Here is a 20,169-nt window from a genome sequence, read left to right as displayed (position 1 = left end):
TGGTTACCCTCTAATTGGGAACAAGCCTGTCTCCTTAGGCATTCCAGAGATGGGCACTGGCTCCGACCTTGGCTTTCCTTCTGGAAGTAAACTTTTCAGTTTATGATGTTCTTGAGGATTGAGAAGCTCAAGCAGCGCCTCATCATCGACGCTAACTTGGTCAGGTTACCTCAACTGAAGTTGCAGCCACATTAGGGGAGAAAGGTGCCACCCACTTTTCAGGAACCTTGGATTCCTCAGTCTTGCGTTTCACTTTTGACTTAGACTTCCCCTTATGCTTGGCTAAGGCAGCTTTCTTTGTTTGAGACCATGTACATAGTCGTTCTGCTGCATCACCCGCAAGACCCACGTTTTTTAGATCATTTCCCAGCAGAAATGTACAAGGAACTTACCTCTGGACACTTACAGGAATTCTTACCACTTCTCCATTTATTGTTAGAGTGAGGGGCATTATTGGACACCTTTGAGGGGGGCATTGGCTAAATTGAAGATGCTCTGGACAGCTCCTCTTAGTTTACCAGAGGATTCCGAGGATCTGTGTATGTAGGGAGGTTTACTGCATGTGGCGTATCCCCTTTTAAATGGCCAGCAGTCCCACAATGTTTCTCGTTCTGCTTCTTCCCTTCCTCATGCTAAGCTAGAAATTACCATGTCCTTATAGGACACCATGTGAGACACCCTCAGGTCAGCAGCAATAGACAATGTCTTAGGATCTAATGCCTTAGAGTCAGCCAAATGAGGTTTAAGCTCAGGGGAACATGAAGCAAAGGAGTTCCAGCATGACATTCATCATGCCTTCAAAAGTGGTTACTTTAGGGCCTTCTACCCACACACAATTATTTAGAGAATCATTGACCTATGTGACCCAAGTTACATTCTCCTTGTGGTCTATGAACCTCCAAGCACTAGAAAGGAGACAGTCCAAACTTTAAGAGCAGAGCCTGCTTTAATTTTTCAAAATATTTTCTCTCAGGTTTAAAAATACCATAACAGCAATCTGGGGAAGTCTGCTGAGAAGCCAAGCTGTTTTGTCAGATTCATCAACTTCTTACCTGAAAAGAGCAAATGCAGTCAACTAGTCTATGATTTAATTCTTGTCATAATAAACATTCACGGATCCTGAGGAAATCTTGGATGATGGGAGGAACCAGAACCATTCCCAGACCCTCCGAAGGAGCTTCTGGGCCCATTGAGCCTGGCCAGTTGCATATTAAAAGCTTTATCCTTTTCTTTCTCAACTTTGTCTGACCCCACATCCTAGCTATAATATACTTAAGTTCAATTCCTTTTCAGCCTAAGCTCTTTTATTTTCCAGTCATATAGGGTCTCAGCTTCAGATGTATTGATAGAAGACTGAAGGTCTCATCAGAATCACTTGTACCTTCTGTGGTTGCAACAACAAGCCTAATACTACTGCTAGGCCCTGCCACAGCATCATCTGCACCACTATCGACAGATCAAAAGCTCTTTCTAGACACCTGCTGATCATCAATGTATGCACTAGATAACTTTTGTTACTAGAAGTAGGCAGACCTTTCTCTGAACACAATTTCTTCAAATATTCAACCTTGCGCAGAGCAAGTGTTTCACGATTGAATGTTTCCATTATATAAGATAGGGTAGGTAATGTTTACAGGCCTACAACTTTTAAAGCTCAGAGGTCTGTGTATCAAGAATTATCAAATCACTCCAGTGGATCTACACTGAGTGGCAAAGACATCCTTCCATCAATGCCACCAATTGTTGAGATGCATTTTCAGCATCTACCCTGGGGGTGAATTCTGAGAAGCCAAGCTATTATTGTGATCAGGAAAGACACTGAGGACTAACCAAACCCAGTTCAAGCAGTGTGGCAGAGCAGTAAGGCTTGAATTCAGGAGGATACGAGCGTGGTCGAGGGCTATAATGAGAGACACAGAGCAATCCAATCAATCCTGCATAGAAGGAGGACTTGTGGAGGCATTCCTCAGATCATCGTTGGTGCCCAGACCGCCAAGAAGAATTGCAGCCCACTGAAGACCAGAGGACAACATTTCAGCTGACCAGCATTGCCTCCAGCCAAGTCCGGTTAAGCACTGCTACTCTGTCGATCTCAAGAAGACCCTCATTGGTACTCCAGCCCCTTGACCAGTGGGAACAACCAGTCTCGACCCATATCTGAGAATCCGCACCTGCTGACCATTCAGAAGTGTCCTTGGACAAACCAGTATAGTGGCCCGCGGTCTCATGGGCTATAGCCATCACTGTTCCTAGTGCATCCTTGGAACTTGGATGATTGAGAATTTTCAGCTTATTACAAGATGCCTGCATTTTGAGCCTTCTAGTCACAACAGAAGCAGTACAGCGCCTGCTCTTTCGATGGTACAAAGCAGGATTCGGTAGTCCCTGTGTTACAATCAGGAGAGTGGAGGGGAGGGGAGGTGCCGGGGAGACCTGTGGAGCTGTGGAAAACACCAGATGGGTGATTAATTTCACTGGAGCCACACTCACAGGCGAACAACCAAATAGAAGTCTCTCTCACCTAAACACCACTACAGGAATCATGAATGGTTTATGACAGCAAGTGATTTCTATGAAGCTAGAGAGTCAACAATAGTCAGTAGCGGAGTGTGGCTTCGACTATAGACACACAATTGTGAAAATAATAATTGTCCATCCTAACAAACAAACTTTCTTGCCCTGAAAAAGGCCTGACTCTTCGAAAAAAGCTGCAGTCCTAGGCCGAAACTCAAGTTGGCATCAACTAATGGCTTGAACAAATGTCTCACATGCTAGTAATCATTAGCTAGAAAGTGTTTCTTTGCTTTTTTGTTTCTCTGTTAATTAGTATATATGTAGATTTACAACACGTTTTGACACAAGCTGCACACTAATGGTGCTCTGCATATACTATGATGGCGCTGATGGGCAATCACCTGTCGTGCTTTTTAATCGGAATGATGTATTTTACGTTTGGGGTATTTGTAATGCATGTTGGATGATTGAAGTTAGAATATGGATGGATGGTTGACATAATGGGTTTGGTGGGTGGCCTTCATGGGGGTAAAATGTCTTTAACTTACAATTCTGATGTAAGTTTGTTAAAATTGTTTATACTAAACCCTTGGTTTGTTTTATTTTGTGTTATGGGACATTCCTATTTTACATTTGTTGAATACATTTTGCAATATTAATTATTTTTGATTGGTCGTGCCCTAATTGATTTTTGTTGAATTGCTTATGTGTCATGGGTATCAGGCAGGTAGTTGGGGCAAGCTGGGTGGAGGCTTGGTAGGCCTGGCATAGGCACACAAAGAATCCATAGCAGATCCCTCCTTTCATTCCTTCATAGTGTTTGCAGTAACTTCCTGGTTACCACTTCCTGTTGCCAAACAGGAAGTGCATGATAATTCATGAGCTCTCTAGTGTTTGGGTGTGGCTGGCTATATAAGCAACACCCAAGATTCTTCCAGTGCTTCGTGCTGCTAACTGTGAGCTGTATCAGCAACACACTTGCCGTACTCTGGATCAGCCAGCATCTGCTTACCTGCTCCGGATCATCCTGCTTCTGCTTACCTGCTCTGGATCATCCTGCTTCTGCTTACCTGCTCCGGAACACCCTGCTTCTGCTTACCCTCTCCGGATCATTCTGCTTCAACTTACCTGCTCCCTAAGAACCTCCGTTCTTACACCACGCCGCAGCTATCTCCAGTCAAGAGGGGACTTCTGCACCGGCACCTGTAAGAACAAAGAAGAACTGCGTTAACACGCGCACATCAGTAACGCTGCGCATACTTACCGAATAATCCCACGACGCTGGAATCCAGGTCAGTTGTACGAGCGCACAAACCCCTACAAAAGAAAGAAGAGGCATTATTCATTGCGCTCGACCCAATAACACAGACTCTTAGTTCACTGCGCTCTCCCTCTCTACGCAGTGCATACTTACCAAAAGCCTCTGTGCATACTTACCCAACCACCAAGTCTCCAGTAGCTCTGAACCCGGACTCGAGGCGCTAACACCACATAATTCCTCCTGCAAGGGAAAGGGAGAGACATTACCAGGCGCGCTCGAATTGAAGGCGCTGCGCAAACCTACCAGCAGCTAGCTTCTACATGCAGCGCTACTCGCCCACAAAAATACCTGCAAACAAAGACAATACAGACAATTTTGGACACAACATTCTCCGCGCAACGTTCACGTGTGGGAATGACTTTCTAGCCAGTGAAGAAACTGGCGCCTTGAACACTCGGCCTCGCTGTGAAGGCATAAAACAGCGTTTGGCATCTGAAGTCAGCCTACAGACGTTGGCACCAATCACATGAGTGAATTGCGCCCCTGCGAATGCAGGATGGAGTGCACACCCTACTAAAGATCAAGGTAAGCCCATAGGGGGACATTCTGGTCCGAGTGTACCCCTTGTATTTGACAGGCATTCCTCCGGGTGAAACAGGGGAAGTGAGGACTCAGGGTCAAGGGAGGCTCGTCCATCGCCCCTGCAGACACATGGGTGAGTGTGACGACATGCACATAAATGGTACATGGGTTGTCTTTTTCTTGGCCTGCAGAAGGGTGATGAGCTGGCTAGTCTATGGAACCGTAACACAGGTACTGCGACCAAACTCCTCCAAATCCTGCATCCGAAAATAACTTTGCACCTGCAAACCCAAATCCTTCCTTAACTGGACCAAGCACCGAAATAAGTGTCCAACAGATTCTGGAAACCCTGAAGTGATCTTGGGGAAAATCAAAGTAAAAGAGGTAAGTTAATAACATAATCGTTTCTCCCTCCGCCCCCATCGTCCCCTATAGGGTTACATGGGCATAAGGTCCCGACCCTATCTCTCGTATGCCTGACTCAGATCAGTGGTAGTCTGGTCTAGGATTACCCCTAAACCTTTTCTAGAGTGGTGGGACTGAGAGATACTTAAATTATATATTTCTAGCTTTTGGAACATTGAATCAGAACCACTGGCAGCAAAAGCTAACCTACCTGAACAGTAGAACTTTTGGAACTGCTGACTCTAAGGCACTACCGTGTACCATCTCAGGAGTGGATTTACTAAGTGCTAGGGATTTTATGCTAGGTCTGCCCTCAACTGTTTTACTGTGTTTTTCTAATGTTACACTAGGCTTGAATCATCGTTTGCTTTTCTATCCATTCACTAACTTTGCCTGATACATTAATTCAAGGTATTGCTGATTACTCTGCTAAACAGTTGATTAACTGTCTTTGGGGTAAAGTTTTAGGATTTTCCTGCAAACCCCCAATGGAGAATGTATATGGTTTAAGTTACTTACCTGTAACTATTTTTCTCCATCATGGTCTGGCATGGATTCACATGCTCATGAATATTCCCTCGTCGTCAGGCTGGGAATCCTAGGTAAAATAAGCTGCATTTCTTCTTTAAACCAATTACTGTACTCTGGGTCATGCTGCCCTCATCCAATGACAGTCCTCTCCCTAAGCCCCTCTTTCAGCCATCTTCAGATTTGGTAAGCACGTAAAGTGGCAGTATGACCAAGAAGAGATGCAGAGGGGTCGGAGGGAGGGTTCGCATGTGAATTCATGCCAGAAGCATGCTGGAGAACAATAGTAACAGTTAAGTAACTTAAACCTTCTCCTGCACGGAGTCTGGCATAGATTCACATGCTCATGAATAACGAATACACAGCAGTACAACATTACACAATCACGGGAGGTGGCAAGGCTCAACAAAGCAAACAACTCTTGCCTCTGGAACGGACTCACCCCAAGCAAACAGGTTGCGTAGAACTGCTTGGCCGAATCTGGACTCCTCCCTGGAATCCCTGTCGCCGCAGTAGAACTTTGTGAAGGTGTGCATTGACCTCCACATAGCAGCACTGCATATGTCAGCAGGGGCACACCAGAAAGGAACGCCGTCGACGCAGCGATTGCTTTGGGGGAAGAGAGCTCTCGGTTGGCCAGTCATCGGTCGGTTCACCAACCGATGACAGTCGGTGATGCAGCCAGAGAGCCACCTTGAAATGGAAGCCTTGGACAAGGCCTTTGCATGGTTTACAGGACCAAAAGTTCACAAACAGTTGTGCAGTCTTCCGAAAACTCTTGTTCATGTCACGTAAAACTTCAGGGCATGAGCAACGTCCAGCGAATGCAACGCCTCCTCATCCAGCGACAAAGGCTTCGGGAAATAAACAGGTAACACCAAATGCTTTTTGAGGTGGAATTCCAATGGAACCTTCGGCATGAGAGAGGGGTGCATTTGCAGCACCACCCTTGATTCGTGGAAATCCAGGTATGGTTGCTTGCAGGATAGTGCCTGGATCTCACCAACTCTCCTGGTAGAGGGGATTGCCACAAGGAAAGCTGTTTTACATGAGAGGAACTTGAGGACCTGATACATAGGCTCGAAGGGGGGCCCCCCCATGAGCCTCGCCAGAACCACGTTGAGTTCCCACGCCGGGATAGGAGCCTTCACCGGCAGGAAAGATCTGAAAAGTTCTTTGTGAAACTCCTTAATGAGTCGATGAGACCAAAGAAAAGAACTTCCTAGAGACCTGGTGTAGTGGCATATTGCCGTCAGATGCATCTTGAGGGAGGCATGTAACAGTCCGGCCTTGGCCAATGGTAGCAAGTACGGCTGGGGCTGTGACCCTCAAACGGGTATCAGCATCACATAGTGAACTGCTTCCACTTGTGGCCGTAGGACTTTAATGTCGACAACGCACTGACTTTTGCGAAGACATCCCTGCAGTCCGCTGGCAACTCATATACTCCAAACTCTAGGTCTGCAGCAGCCAAGAGCTCCGGTTCAGCGATCCTGGGTCGTGATGTAAGATTGCGCCTCCATCGCTGGTAAAATCATCCAGAACGACATGCAGCTTGACAGGAGGCGACGCTGACAGGTTAGAGAAGGTCCAGTTACCAAATCTCCCTCGGCCACCCCGGGGCAAGGAGTATTATCCTGCATTGGCACTGTCTGAGTGTGTCGATGACTCGTAGCAGGAGAGGCAAAGGAGGAAACGCATACAGAAACAGCCCATCCCACGGTACGGAGAACGCATCCCCCAGGCTCCTCGTTTGGTGGAATCTGTTGGCAAACATCTAGCATTTGGAGTTTGCCGCTTTCACAAACAGATCGATCTGGTGCCTGCCCCTCTGATGAAGATGCGGTCTACCTGGTCCTGCCAAAGTTCTCACTCGTGGCAGGAGCGCAACTCCCTGCTGAGGGAGTCTGCAATGGTGTTCTTGATCCCTGCTAGGTGAAGAGTGACGAGGAACATCTCTTGTCCGACTGCCCAACGCCACAAGTCCTGCGCTTCCTTGGAAAGCGCTGGCGATAGAGTGCCCTCCTGTTTCCTGATGTCGAACATGGTGGTGGTGTTGTCCGTGAAGATCCTCACCACCTTGCCCTTCAGAGATGGAAGGAACGACTTGAGGGCCTAGAACACTTCCCGTAGCTCCAGGATGTTGATATGGAGATCCTTTCTCCAGCAGCCACAGGCCTCTGGCGTGCAGACTTCCGGTGTGGGCTCCCCATCCTTCCAGGGAAGCTTCTGTGGTGCCCGTCTCCTGGTATGCAGGGTTTTGTAAGCCTGTGCCCCGGGCGATGTTGGAGCGGGCGCCCCACCATCCTATCGCCCGACAGAACTAGTCGAGCGGGATCTTGTCCGTGAAGCTTCCGGACACCTTTTTCCAGCGAGCATCCAGTAACTCCTATAGAGGTCGCATTTGCAACCTGCAGAGCATGATGAGGTAGATGCAGGACATCATGCCGAGCAATGACTTCAAGGCCCGCACCGTGGCTGTCTTCATCGACAACAGTCGCTGCACCTTCCCTTGAATGGCAGCTACCCTCCCCTCAGAGGGCGACGTCAGACAGGACACTGTACTGAGTCTGACTTGTAGGAACAGCGCATTCAGCAATGGTGTTAAGCAGGACTTCAGATAGTTGATGGAGAATCCCAAATCTGTCAGCAGCTGGTCCGTCATCTCCCTGTGTCCCACAGCCAACTCCGGCAAGCGGAACCGTATGAGCCAGTCGTCGAGGCATGGGTATACTGGTATGCACCGTAGACGTAGATGGGCAGCCACCGGAGCCAGGCATTTTGTGAACACTCTGGGGGCTGACTTCAATCCGAAAGGCAGAGCCTTGAGCTGGTAGTACTGACCCTGCACTACGACATGCAGAAACCTCCGATGTTTCTTGTGAATGGCGGCGTGTAAATAGGCGTCCTCCAGGTCCAGTGGCGTCAAGCAGTCTCCTTCCTCCAGCTGGCAGAGCACATGTTGCAACGTGACCATCCTGAACTTCTGGGACTTCAAGTATTTGTTGAGACGCACAGGTCTAGGATGGGCCTCCAGCCCTCTGTCTTCTTTTTGACCCGAAAGTATCTGGAATAGACTCTGGAGCCCCAGTGTCATTGGGGAACTAGCTCTATCGCCCCTTTTCGTAGCATGGCCTGTACCTCTTCCAGGAGCTGAGGGATGTGCTGCTCCTGACGAGTAATTGGAGGGATCCGCGGACACCTGCATTGAAACTCTAGGGTTTTCCGTCCCTGCGAGAGTGTCCAGCACCCATCTGTCGGTGGTGATCATCTTCCACTCGCTGACGAACCTCTTCAGTCGGCCTCCGACCAGGGTGCACATTTAGGGGCCTGACATCCCGGCCAGTTGAGGCCTACTTTGGCGCTGGCTTCCTGCAGGCGACAACACTGTCCTCCGGTACCGGAGGCCTGGGAACAGCCTCTGTAGGCTTCTTGTGTTATGGATTTGGAGGGCTGACGGTACGAAGAGGAGAAACCTTTGACAGACCTGCTTGGCTTTCCCCTGGAGAAGCCGTGCTGTTATAGGGTTCCCAGGGCACGCAGCGTCTCTGTATCCACCTTGAAGGCCTGTAGGGACTCATCGACGACCTTCCCAAACAAGTTCTCTCCGTCAAAAGGCATGTCTCACACCTTTGCCTGGACCTCTTGCTGGAAATTCGTGGCCTTCATCCAGCCTTGGCGATGAAGGTAGACACCGTTCCCCATCTGCCGGAACCCCATGTCGACGTCAAATGCTACTGTGATGGCGTGATCAGACACTACTTCCCCTTCCTGCCTAGGATCACCAGTGCTTTGGCCGCCTTGATAGTGGACACTGCGGTGTAAATCACCTTCCTTCCCATGGCGTCCATCCTCTTCCCCTTACTGTCAGGAAGGACTGAAGACGACGAGTTAGCTGACCGTACCCTCGCAGCCACTGATACAACCGAATCCAGTGATGGAGACCTCAGGCACTTGGGTGCAGCAGTCCAGCACCCGATACTTCTTCTCCAGCCTATCCCGTTTGGATGGAGCCGTGCAAGGATTCTTCATGGGGGCTAGGCCCGCTTCCCAAATGTCGTCCAGAAGGGGTACCGCCATGATTTTCTTCCTCTTGGCCTCGCGGGTCTGGTACAAGAAACCCTCCTTCCTGGTTTCCTCTGGCAAAAGCTGGAATAGCTCTGAGGCTCTGGAGATCATGGAGTGGAAAGTCCCCACCTCATCTGGTGGGTACGCACTAGGTGGAGCATCCACATGCAGAGACTCGCCATACGCTGCAACGATATCCTTGTCTGTACTCGTAGCCGTATCTGTCACAGTGTCTGGATCGGCTAGTGGAGACGGGCCGGACGCGGATGTGGAGGCTGAAATGGGGGCGTTGGATGACGCTTCCTCTTCTTCGTTGGAGGTTGAACAGGGACTTGGGGACCACCGGAACCTGGCCTGGGGCATCCTCTTCTGTATCGCTGACACCAAGGCGTGCAGTTTCGACAGAATGCCCACGGAGAATGCCTCGGCTGAGTTGGCGGGATCGGTAAAACTAGGCCCCAGGCCGCCGTCGTCCACATCATTGTGGACAGTATGCAAGGACTCCTGATCGTAATTGTCTGTGGACGAGACATCCACGGCTTGGGCCACGGCCTGAGAAGTGCTGTTCTGGGGCCTCCTCGTCTGCCCCACCCCGTGTTTACCCCCTGTGGAGTTTAAACCGGGGCCAGAGCCGGTTTCCCACCTTCTGGCATGCCAGCAGACTTTGCCAAAGTCACTGCATTGTTGTCGCGCTTTGGGGGCAGTGTTAGGGAGAATTCTCATTCTATGGCTAATTTCCCTTACCTATAGAGTCCCCCAGCAGCTTTGCTGGATTTGAAGGGTTTGTTTCTTTTTCCTGCTAAAAGTGAGACTTTTTTCCCACCCTTAGACCTTTTTGCTATGTGTGTTCGAGGCTATTTTTGTGTTTAATGTCTATGGGGTTTCTCTCACCTCCATAGGAACCATCTTTATTTACATGTGTTACACAGCACCCTCCGTGCAGTGACACAAGGGTGTCGTAGCGACCCCCAAACATAGACTCCATACCCTGGGACTGACAACTGCCTCCCAGGGCAGGTAAAGTCCCCACTAACTTTACTAGTCAATTTTTGTGAACTAAACAGTACAACCCATCTTACTATGGAGGTACTGGGAAGGGTTAATAGTTTTTCCCTCATGTTCATTTTCGAGAGGGTACCGTAGAGTCCCTCTCGCAAAAGTTTCTGGCTGGTGGCAGTGGTTACTACCATAAATATTCGACCGCAAATATTTTCCTATGGGATTTTCCCATTGTTCAAGGCGACCACATTTTCCGACAGCCTCTAACATACCGCCGGTGTGTTTTAATATTAACTTTACTCCGGTGGGTTTTATTTGCCAGAACTTTAATATAACTTCTTTCTCGTATCTTTCTCTAAACTCCTAACCCAGGTCGGGGATCCTTTGTTCGTCCTTTTGGCAGGCTTCTGCCAAGAAGCCCTCCTTTTGGCACCACAGAGTCTGGGGCGGGTCCGTTGTGTGGGAGGAGGAGTAGGACCCCCTGGACCCCAACCCATGTCACACTCTATCCTGATAGGCTGGAGGGTCTCCCGCCAAGATGACCACTCCACTGCGAGTGGCAGCTAGGCTGTATGAATGGGGCTCCTTTTGCATAAAAGCAGGGTCCTGAGGACTGGAAGAGCAAGACGCCACCGCTGGAACTAAGAAGCCGAAGGAGAGTAGCCAAAGACCCCTGCAACGACTGAACCACCGGTGAAGCCCTGCTGCAGCGTCTCACCACTTTTCTCCACATGACGAGAGAAGATCTTCATCCGAAAGAGCCTTCTTCCCTTGAGCTGGTGGGGCCAACCACTTTGCCAATTACACACTCGGACCTGCCTTGGTTGAATCGCCAGTACCCTGTACTCTGAGGCCGGCTAGCCAGGCACCAGTCCACCCGGACTGCGATTTAAAGGAGCGTACCTTTTTATTCGTCGGGCAGCACTGCGGCTGGTTTCATCCCTGGGAAGTGCAGTAACTCGAACCTTCCTCCACGACGAGAGCCTCTCTCCCTCTCTGCTGGATCCCCCGAACTGCAGGAACTACCAGGAACAACCACCACCGCATTTAAAGGTGCATTGTTCCGTCAGGCCACCCTTTTTCGCGGTAGAATTAAAGGTGTTTTAAATCCTTTACCTACCTGTTGGGTTGGCCGCCCCCATCTCTTAACATTGTCTTTCACCTTCTCCATCCTCCTTTTCAAAATCATTAACCAAAGACTTGACTGCAGCTACAAGAACATTTTGCTCCTGGGCCCTTGCCCTGTACCACAGACTCTGGCACAGGCCTACTGACTCTGGCTAAATTTGTTAGAACTGCCTTCTCTAGTTTGCTTCTCAACAAGAACTGTATGGATGCACCTACTTCTTATAACTACCCTTTCTTCCCCACTTCTAAACCTTGTGAAATGCCAGTTTTCATTTAAGTATTTCTTATACTGATGCACTGTCTTGCTTAAAACTGGTTCACAAACATATGGGAAGTGTTGATAGGGGTGTAAGAAGGTTATTTTTGTTTAACTTGTGTTTTCCCTCCCTTGTGAGAAATTGCTAGAGTGCCATTTGTGTTTGATTTACAATGTGCCGTTTTGCTCAGTTTTCACTCTTGCGCAAACTTGTCTACAATTTAATTAGGGAGTTGTGTATACTTTCTTTGACCTAATTTAACTTGCTTAACTGTGCTAGATATGTTTAACTAGAAGTGTATAAAACAAATATATATATTCTTTTTATTACAAAGCTTTGGTCAATGTTTCCTTGTTCCATAGTACTGAAGGCCTATTGTGTAAACCCTGAATACTGCTCATCTCCCTCTTGAGATAAGTCTGACTGCTTAGTCACAGCTACCAACTAAATCTTTGTGGTACAGACTGATACCAAAGGGGATTTATTGCTCTCACCTGTAGTCTTAATCTTCTGTAGTGCTCCCTAAGGGAACTGCACAGGATTCTGCCTAACATGCAGGGATACCTTCTGTGCTGCGGGGACTACCTAAACAGGGTCAGCTCCCTTAGCAGTCGTGATAGCAGCCACCGCTAACTTTAGTCGGCAAAGTCTTTGTCTGTGCCGATTGGTACTATTTGGGGAGTTCTGCCTTCTCCTCCGTCTGTCACTTCTCTGACTTCTCCTGCAGTTTAGCTGGGGTAGTTAATTTCCTTTCCAAGAAGGCAGAGGGTGATGTCGATCGCACCCTATCCACCTTGGGATCCGCTTCCGCAGCGAGCCCACTTGACTTGGACTTGCGGTTCTTGGCCTTGTCTTGGGACCCCACGGATGAGGCGCCCTTAAAGGACTTAGAACACCTCACCCTCGGACCGGCAGGTCCTGGGTGAGGCATGACCCTGCTCGGAGCACGTGGCAGAGGCCCTAGCGTTAAGCCACGCCGCCAATCTACTGTGCCTGTCCCTCATTGTCTTCTTGGAGAACCCAAGGCATATTTCGCACTACACCTTCTTATGGTCTGGATGCAGGCAATAGAGACATTGCAGGTGCTCATCTTCCACAAACATTCTGTAGCCCGCACTTGTGCAGGGCTTGAAGTGGGACCTTCCCCTCCTCCTCCGTCATGGTCAGAGGGTGGAAGTAGGGCCGAAGGCCTTCTAGAATCTTCGACGATCTCCACCCTTGAGGGGCACCAAAATTCATCAATAATGGATCCCTGCTGTCAGCAGATGCAGAAGAGAGCACACAGATCTTTCGGAACACAAATAGAACCTTTTTTCATCGAAAACACACAAAAAATGTAGAAGTAGCTCGCAAAGAAACTCAAGGACTTCCAGCACTGAAACATGCAGTAAAAATGGCTTCCAGAGTTGGGGCTTAGGGAGAGGACTGTCATTGGATGGGGTCAGTACGACTCAGAGGACAGTGATTGGTTTAAAGGAGAAATACAGTTTGTAAGTGAAAGTTGAACTGTTTTTTCTTTTACTGAGATTCCCCAGACTGACGACAGGAATATTCATGAGCATGTGAATCCATGCCAGACGTCATGCTGGAGAAAGGCATTTTATAGTAGCTTTGTGACAATACTTACCTAAAGGTTTCATTGATTATTGTGTATTTTAAAGTGCTGTGTGTGATCATTTAGTCCTAGACCACTCTCACGCCCCTCCTGAGGGTAAACTCTGCCGCTACGCTACCTAATTGAACGGGATTTGCTAGACAGGAGTGTCTTTTCTGTTCACCATAATAGGTTGGCCTCCCAAAATCAACCCCCATTGTCGATTTTGGAAATCTATCTCAAAAGTTATTATAAAATAGTGAGAATAAAAACCCTGAAATCTTTCCTCTTGGAACCACTTCTACTCCTCCAAGAAGAGAAGTTTTAAAATCTCTCTGAGAAGCTCCGGAGATGCTTTTTGGAGCTAAAGAGTAACATATGAATTATGATCAAAATCCAACTGCCATTGAGTAAGGTTTTTCAAAGATGGAGAAATTGGAACATTTTCCCTGCAACCAGTGATGTATATTCCTTGATGAGAATCGAAACGGTTATCAAACATCCCAGAGTCTAAATTAAACAGACTTTTTAGATTACTAGCTTACTAGTGGATGGAGCTGGAGGTGTAGCCTCCTATTTTTAAAAGATGCATAGTGCGACTCGGAGGCTGAGGTAGCCAAGCCATTTACCGATGATGGACAAGGCTTGACTGATAGCTCTGATGGTCAGTCCATTTTAGTAGAGATCGAACTTAATGATTTCGCAGGCATAACTCTAGCTTTGTACTTCTGTAAAAACTAAGTTGATGGGTCCAACAATGTTAGCAAAATCCATGATCCTTGCCATGGTGTGTCATGTTCTTAATGACCTGAAGTTAATGGAATGCGGCTTCCCGACCTTCTGAAATCTGGACGGCAAACTCAACTACAAGATCTTGAGGAAATAATTCAATAAACTTCTCTAAATTCTCTTAGTTGAGAATTCTGAAACCAGACCCTGTAGCTGCATTGTTTTGCCTCAACTGCAGGGGTGCAATCAAATAAGATTTCTTCTTGATTTTCCTAGGCTGCAGATACTACTGTGGATTGAGCAGGCATATTACCCATTGGCCCCAATGGCTCCTCCTTGGGGATCTTTGTACGGGAATCAAACAATTGCTCAATCTAAATGAGGCTTGGTCCTATGCCATAGGGTCTGCTCAAAAGTTTCGATAGGTAGTACTACCTTTGACCGCTGCATATCGCAAACACTTCTGAAGCTTCAGGTTTGTATGCTGGAAATATTTACAGAACTTGCATTGCTTTGGACAGCATTTCAGAAATCGATGTTTTAAGTGGATTTAGATTGATGTTCCTCATCATTGTCTGCATCAGGGTAATTGACACATTGTTTTTTATTTGGAGGAAGCGAAGTTATGTTCACCCGAGTAGAAGGATCTGATAGTGAAATATCTGTTGGACCCATCTTTATTTTAAATCCTTCAAGCTAAAACTCATAAAACAATGCTTTGAAAGCTTGTTTCAAAAGCAGTTACAGATATGTCCTTCAACCATAGCTGAGGGTTCAGCCTGATCCTCTTCTAACCGCATAGAGATTGAAGATCAATTCATCCCATCATGCAACTCAATAAGAACTGATGGAGGTTCAGGACCGTAAATATTAAACTCTAAATGCCTAGGGACCGATGGGGCAACCTGGGCTTTTGATAAAGGGGCCTCTTGGTTATCAGGAGAGAACAGAGGTGGAAACCCTGATGTTTTAGATCTGACTGGAGTACTATAAAGCTCCTCTGGAGGAATGGTAAAATACTTGCTAAAATCAAAAAGCTCAGAATTCTAAATAAGGTTTCCAGAGTCTGAATGGTCAAATTGCAACAAAATAGATCCCCTAGGTTTCTCCGTCAACACTTTCTTTGTCTTAGGGTGTCTTCTTGGACATACTACTACCACACTTTGTACCTACTGGGAGAGCTTTCCTCAGCACAAGGGACTCGGAAGAAACACTAGTAACTGAATGGGGTACTAATGAGGTCACTTTACCAGAGGTTCCGGTAGGGACTGAATCGAGCCAGATAGAGCAAAACACTCCTGATCAGCACCGAACAGGGAAGCACTGCTCTGAGGTAGCAGAGCTTTTTCTTGGTACCATAACAATTTCGTCTGGCTTGGACAGATCTTCCGGTGCTGAGAGGCCGGAATCCTGTCTAGACACGTCCCCACCCCAACAGATACTCGTGCTTTCCCACCATGAGGTAATGACTGGCTCCCACTCATGGGTGCATTCACCTGGGGTTTCACCCTAAATGGACCTGTGAAGACCCTGAAATTGGGGGTAGAGTCTTCACTTCAGTACCGAAGGCGGCTGCTGATACCTGTACCCACGGGCAGAGATGGTCTCCCTCTTCAAAAGATCAGCATCCTTCCTGGTCCTGCAAATTCTTTGGTCACCTTTGGTAACAGTCCCAATTCTGACATGTAAAGAGGACTACTTCAAAGAGAACTCATGCGAATTCAGCTACAGAAAACGCAAGAACTCACTGGATGAAGGATTCCTTAACACCGGACGTAGGCTTTGTGTTAGTTGGGTGCCTATTACTGCTTCCTACACTGGATACACTGCTTGTAAGCTGTAGTATGGCAGGCACTTCAGGAGGGAGGCATGTCAATGTAAGGAAGTACAAAAAAAAATACCAATCATAATAAAAACTAAGGAAACCGCTAGACACAACACCCACAAAATGCGGGTGTCACAGGGCACAGTAAATCCCAACCCGCCTAGCAGGCGGAAAAAACAGGAACTGGGTGAAGTGGTTGGTGACGCAGAGTGTCACTTGAGTGCCTGTGCGTAGATGGACTCATGCATGTAAAGGCTTCCAAAACATTTGAAAAGTTCCTTAACCTGACCGATATCTTTTGGCATTCAACTTTTCCCTACCTGCCTACGAATGCAGGCAATCCCAGCCACGAGGGAAGGAAGGGGAGCAGGTCAAACAAGAAATAAGACAGTGGATGCAGGCACTTCGGCAACCAAATATAGTTAGATATTCAATGCATTGCCACCAGTGACAAAAATGCAGTTTTGCATTACATGCAAGCCCATAGGTGACCAAAATCCATGGATACCAAAAAATGTTATCACTCACTCACATTCAAGAAAGCAATACTTCAGCAGAGTAGAAACGATAGTGGGTTTAGAAGGCTGAGCTCTACAGCAGTTTTGTAACTGAGAAAGGGTCTCCCCCACCCACCACCAAGACTGTTGAGGTCTGAACCGAGACAAACAGCTGTTACCCGTAACAATAATGGCCTATGCAAAGGATTTCAGGCCATGGGACATCTGGGTTAAGGATATAAGCTTAACTGTTGCAGCAAATGGGGAGTTTGCCTGTAGCTGTAATTAATGGCTGATGTGGGCAGAATCAGATGGAAAGTATCGAGGGATGGGGTTCCAGCCCCTCCGCGGAGCGAGCGATGTATGCTTCTGGGCAATGGACACTGAGGGCAGTCAGTGTCATCAGGGCACACTAATTTGTCAAGGTTTAACCTCCTAAGACTTCAGAAACCTGCCCATGCGGAGCTTGCCTCTAACTGTAATAGCTTCAATGGGAATAGGGTAGGGCACTGGGGAATGCTCTTGGGGGCTCCAACTTCTCTGCAGAGCAAGCGTTGGTCACATCTGGGCCACGGCAGTAAAAAGAATAATATTTTACGTCAGTCTAGTAGCTGGCAAATTTAAACGTGTACCCCTTAGTTACAATTGCAAACATTTGTGCTAACTATTTTTCTACAATTGAAAAGTGGTGTGTAAGAATGCAGTTTGAGATACAAGTACAAATACATTGTTCTGTTTATTACCAATTAAATCACATAAAAGATCAACACATTACAACAATTATTTTGTGTGGGGTTGTATTATCAATACTTCTGAATGGAGCCAAATGTTGTGATCTCTCGCTCAACTGCATGCTTGAGAATGCAAACATTGTTAGTGAGCTGGGGACAGGAGCCACATACTCACTGGTTTAGGTAGAATCCTCGTGTGCAAGCGGTGATGCTCACATGCCGGTCCTCTATGGTGATCACATACAGGTAGAGCAAGTCTCCATGCATTTTTCGGTTGCCAGGTGGAGGGTTCCAGCCACTCATTGTTAAAACTTTGAGGCACTGCAAAGGCTGAAAGCATGCACCATAAGTCAGTTTCAATTTCGGATTCCAAAAGATTATAATGTGTAGATGTAATGATGCTAGGTCACAAGGATTAGGCTGAAGGACTTCATACGTAAGGCAAATCCAGGGAGCCAGAATGGTTGTAAAACAGGAGAAGTTATAAAACGTCTCTGCACTGTGGTCATTTACTGCAATTTCTCATGTAGTCTTACTTCAAAGCAGATGCATAGAACATGCACTCAAACAAGAAACCATGCTTATATGAAGTTCCTCACATTGTGGGAATTCCTTTTTGCTCCTCAAACCCTAGCTAGCACCAGTTTTAATCACTGAGCTAACTACAGGTGTCTGTTCAAGATCATCGACAGTGCCACATGGGTAAGTAGGTTATCTCCAACTAACACAAAATATGAAAATGTTATAGTGATCCGTTAATGTCCATAAAGGTCAATTGATGAGAAAAACAAAATCATTTGGCAGATAAGAGAACCAAAGCACAAGCAGATTACGTGATTTGTCCAAGATCAAAAAACAATGGTCAAGAAGGTGTTATAAGGATTTTCCTAGATCCTATATTTAGGATTCAGGAAGATCAATTGACACCTGGGTTGCAGGACTTCTCTCCTTCTCTGCCCGATTCTTCAAGGGGTAAATGTGGCAGAGGAGTCATGGCTATACTTTCAAGACCGGTTCAGGTTGGTAAAAATATACAAAGTAAAAGGCAATAACACACAATAAGGGAAAGTATATATACAACAAACATTACATACCTGTAATCGTCTTCTGATGCTTGGTCAGTTTAGATTCACATGCGTTGCATAGGCAGAAATCTAGTAGTTGGTATGCGGTATCACAATTTATTTACGATTTAAAAAAAAAAGGGGCGTTCCTGTAATACTAGCCCTAGGGACATCTGCCCTGCCCCAGTCATCAAAGCCTGTGCAGAAGCTCTAGTGCCATTCATTTCCCCCTTCATCAAGGTCTCCTTCTCCAAAGGCATTGTACCAGCTAATTTACAAGACACCGGGGTGCTACCACTCTTGAAAAAACCCACACTATACTGACATCCCTACCAATTACTGCCCCATCACCATGGTACCATTCCTACTGAAAATATTGGACAGAGCAGCATATCTGCAGATCCAACATCACCTGGAATCCAACAACCTTCTAGGCCTGCGACAATCTGGCTTCAGACCAGGCCGCGGGACGGAAACAGCCCTACTGGACATAAAAAAATCAACTTGACGAATCTAAAGATGGCGACAAACTTGCCCCCATCTTACTGCTTGATCGCTCAGCCACATTTGATTTGGTGGATCACAAAATACTATGCCAGCACCTTCTCACCTCAGCCCAATTCTCTACCAAAGCCACCCCTTGGATCTCCTTTCTATCAAACAGACCAATGAGAGTCTTCTCCGCCATTGCCTCAGCCCCCCCCGCTCACCTGTGTTGTCCCACAAGGCTCCTGCGTGTCACCAACACTGTACAATATCTTCACAAAGCCACTTTGACCTACTCGACGCCCAGGGAATCTCAAACCAACTACGCCGACAACACGCAGCTACTCCTACCGATGACTGGCGACTACGCCACCGATTCTGCCTCATTGAAACAAGCGTACCAAACTATCGAAGCCTGGATGGCATCACACATGCTCTGCCTCAATGATGATAAAACGGATCTAAGCAGATACAAGCATCCAGAAGAGGATAACAGGTATGTAATGTTTGTCTTCTGAGGATGTGGATCTGCATTCACATGCTTTACATAGACTAGCAGGCAGTACCAGAAGAAGGTGGTGGGTTGTGTGAGAGGTCAACAATTAGAGGCGGACACAAGGTGTTCATATTTTTAACCAAAGACTTTTTATTAAAGGAAAAAAGGTTGGAAGAATGCCTTTCTAGCCCTATTCTAAAGAGGACTCCCCCTAGCTAGAAAGCAAAATGAAGGATCCGTCTGTGTCAGGATTTCCATAAATAATAAATCAACCTTGTGTCCAAAATGCCTTGCCCTGACACTCAAACTAACACGATAAAACAAGGAATTGTATTTGTCTTAATGTTAGCAAAACAATTTCAAAAATCAAAAGAATCGGAATAACTCCAATGTCCTCCAAGGAAAAGACCCTTGGATCTAGAGGGTGGTTACCTTCCCCTGGATTCTTTAAACAGGATAGCAAAAAGTGCCACTTTAAATTACAGTTCGTGTGGGCCTTCTCTGAACCCACAACGTTCTTGTTTAATTAATCAAGTTCTGTAGCAGTATTTCTTTAGACGACTTGTAAACTTGTAGATTGCCTGGTATACTCCCCTTCCAGGAATCTGTATTCAATCTCAATTGCCTGGTGTACTCATTTGCCAGGCCTTCTTTTATGGGTTTTCATTTTACCTGGTATACTCCCCTGCCAGTACTTACAGGATTCTCAGTTCTTTGACTGTATACGTCTAACATACTATGAACACTTGGTCCATCTATCTTTGTTAGCAATTGCTCCCCTACACTGGCATCTAATGCATCTGTATTGAACTGGGGATAGGTTTTCTCTTTGTATTGTCTGTATTCAAGCATTCTTCTAACGTTTTCTTCTCTGCATTCAAACTTTCTTCTTATAGGATATGAACTTTGCATCTTATCTTATCAGTAATCTAGTAATTTTCAAACAACTGATCTTGCTGCGCTTGTTGGAACGCCCTGGGGTCTAGAGCTGCTTTGGACAGACTC

General features: G+C 46.8%; 1 protein-coding gene across 4 annotated transcripts in view; it reads right to left on the bottom strand.

The window, feature by feature from the left end:
* CLUH (clustered mitochondria homolog) overlaps positions 1-20,169 on the bottom strand; it is a 2,231,193-nt gene that overhangs the window by 1,502,145 nt on the left and 708,879 nt on the right. For all 4 annotated transcript variants that reach the window (XM_069615061.1, XM_069615063.1, XM_069615062.1 and 1 more), the window contains exon 6: positions 17,294-17,448. In XM_069615061.1, the coding sequence (XP_069471162.1) occupies positions 17,294-17,448 (155 nt within the window). The remainder of the gene's footprint in view (positions 1-17,293; positions 17,449-20,169) is intronic.

This window comes from Ambystoma mexicanum, chromosome 9, assembly GCF_040938575.1.
Source record: "Ambystoma mexicanum isolate Mex_15411 chromosome 9, UKY_AmexF1_1, whole genome shotgun sequence".
Taxonomy (NCBI): Eukaryota; Metazoa; Chordata; class Amphibia; order Caudata; family Ambystomatidae; genus Ambystoma; species Ambystoma mexicanum.
The sequence above is the reverse complement of the archived record's forward strand: the minus strand, read 5'-3'. Positions and strand labels throughout refer to the sequence as shown.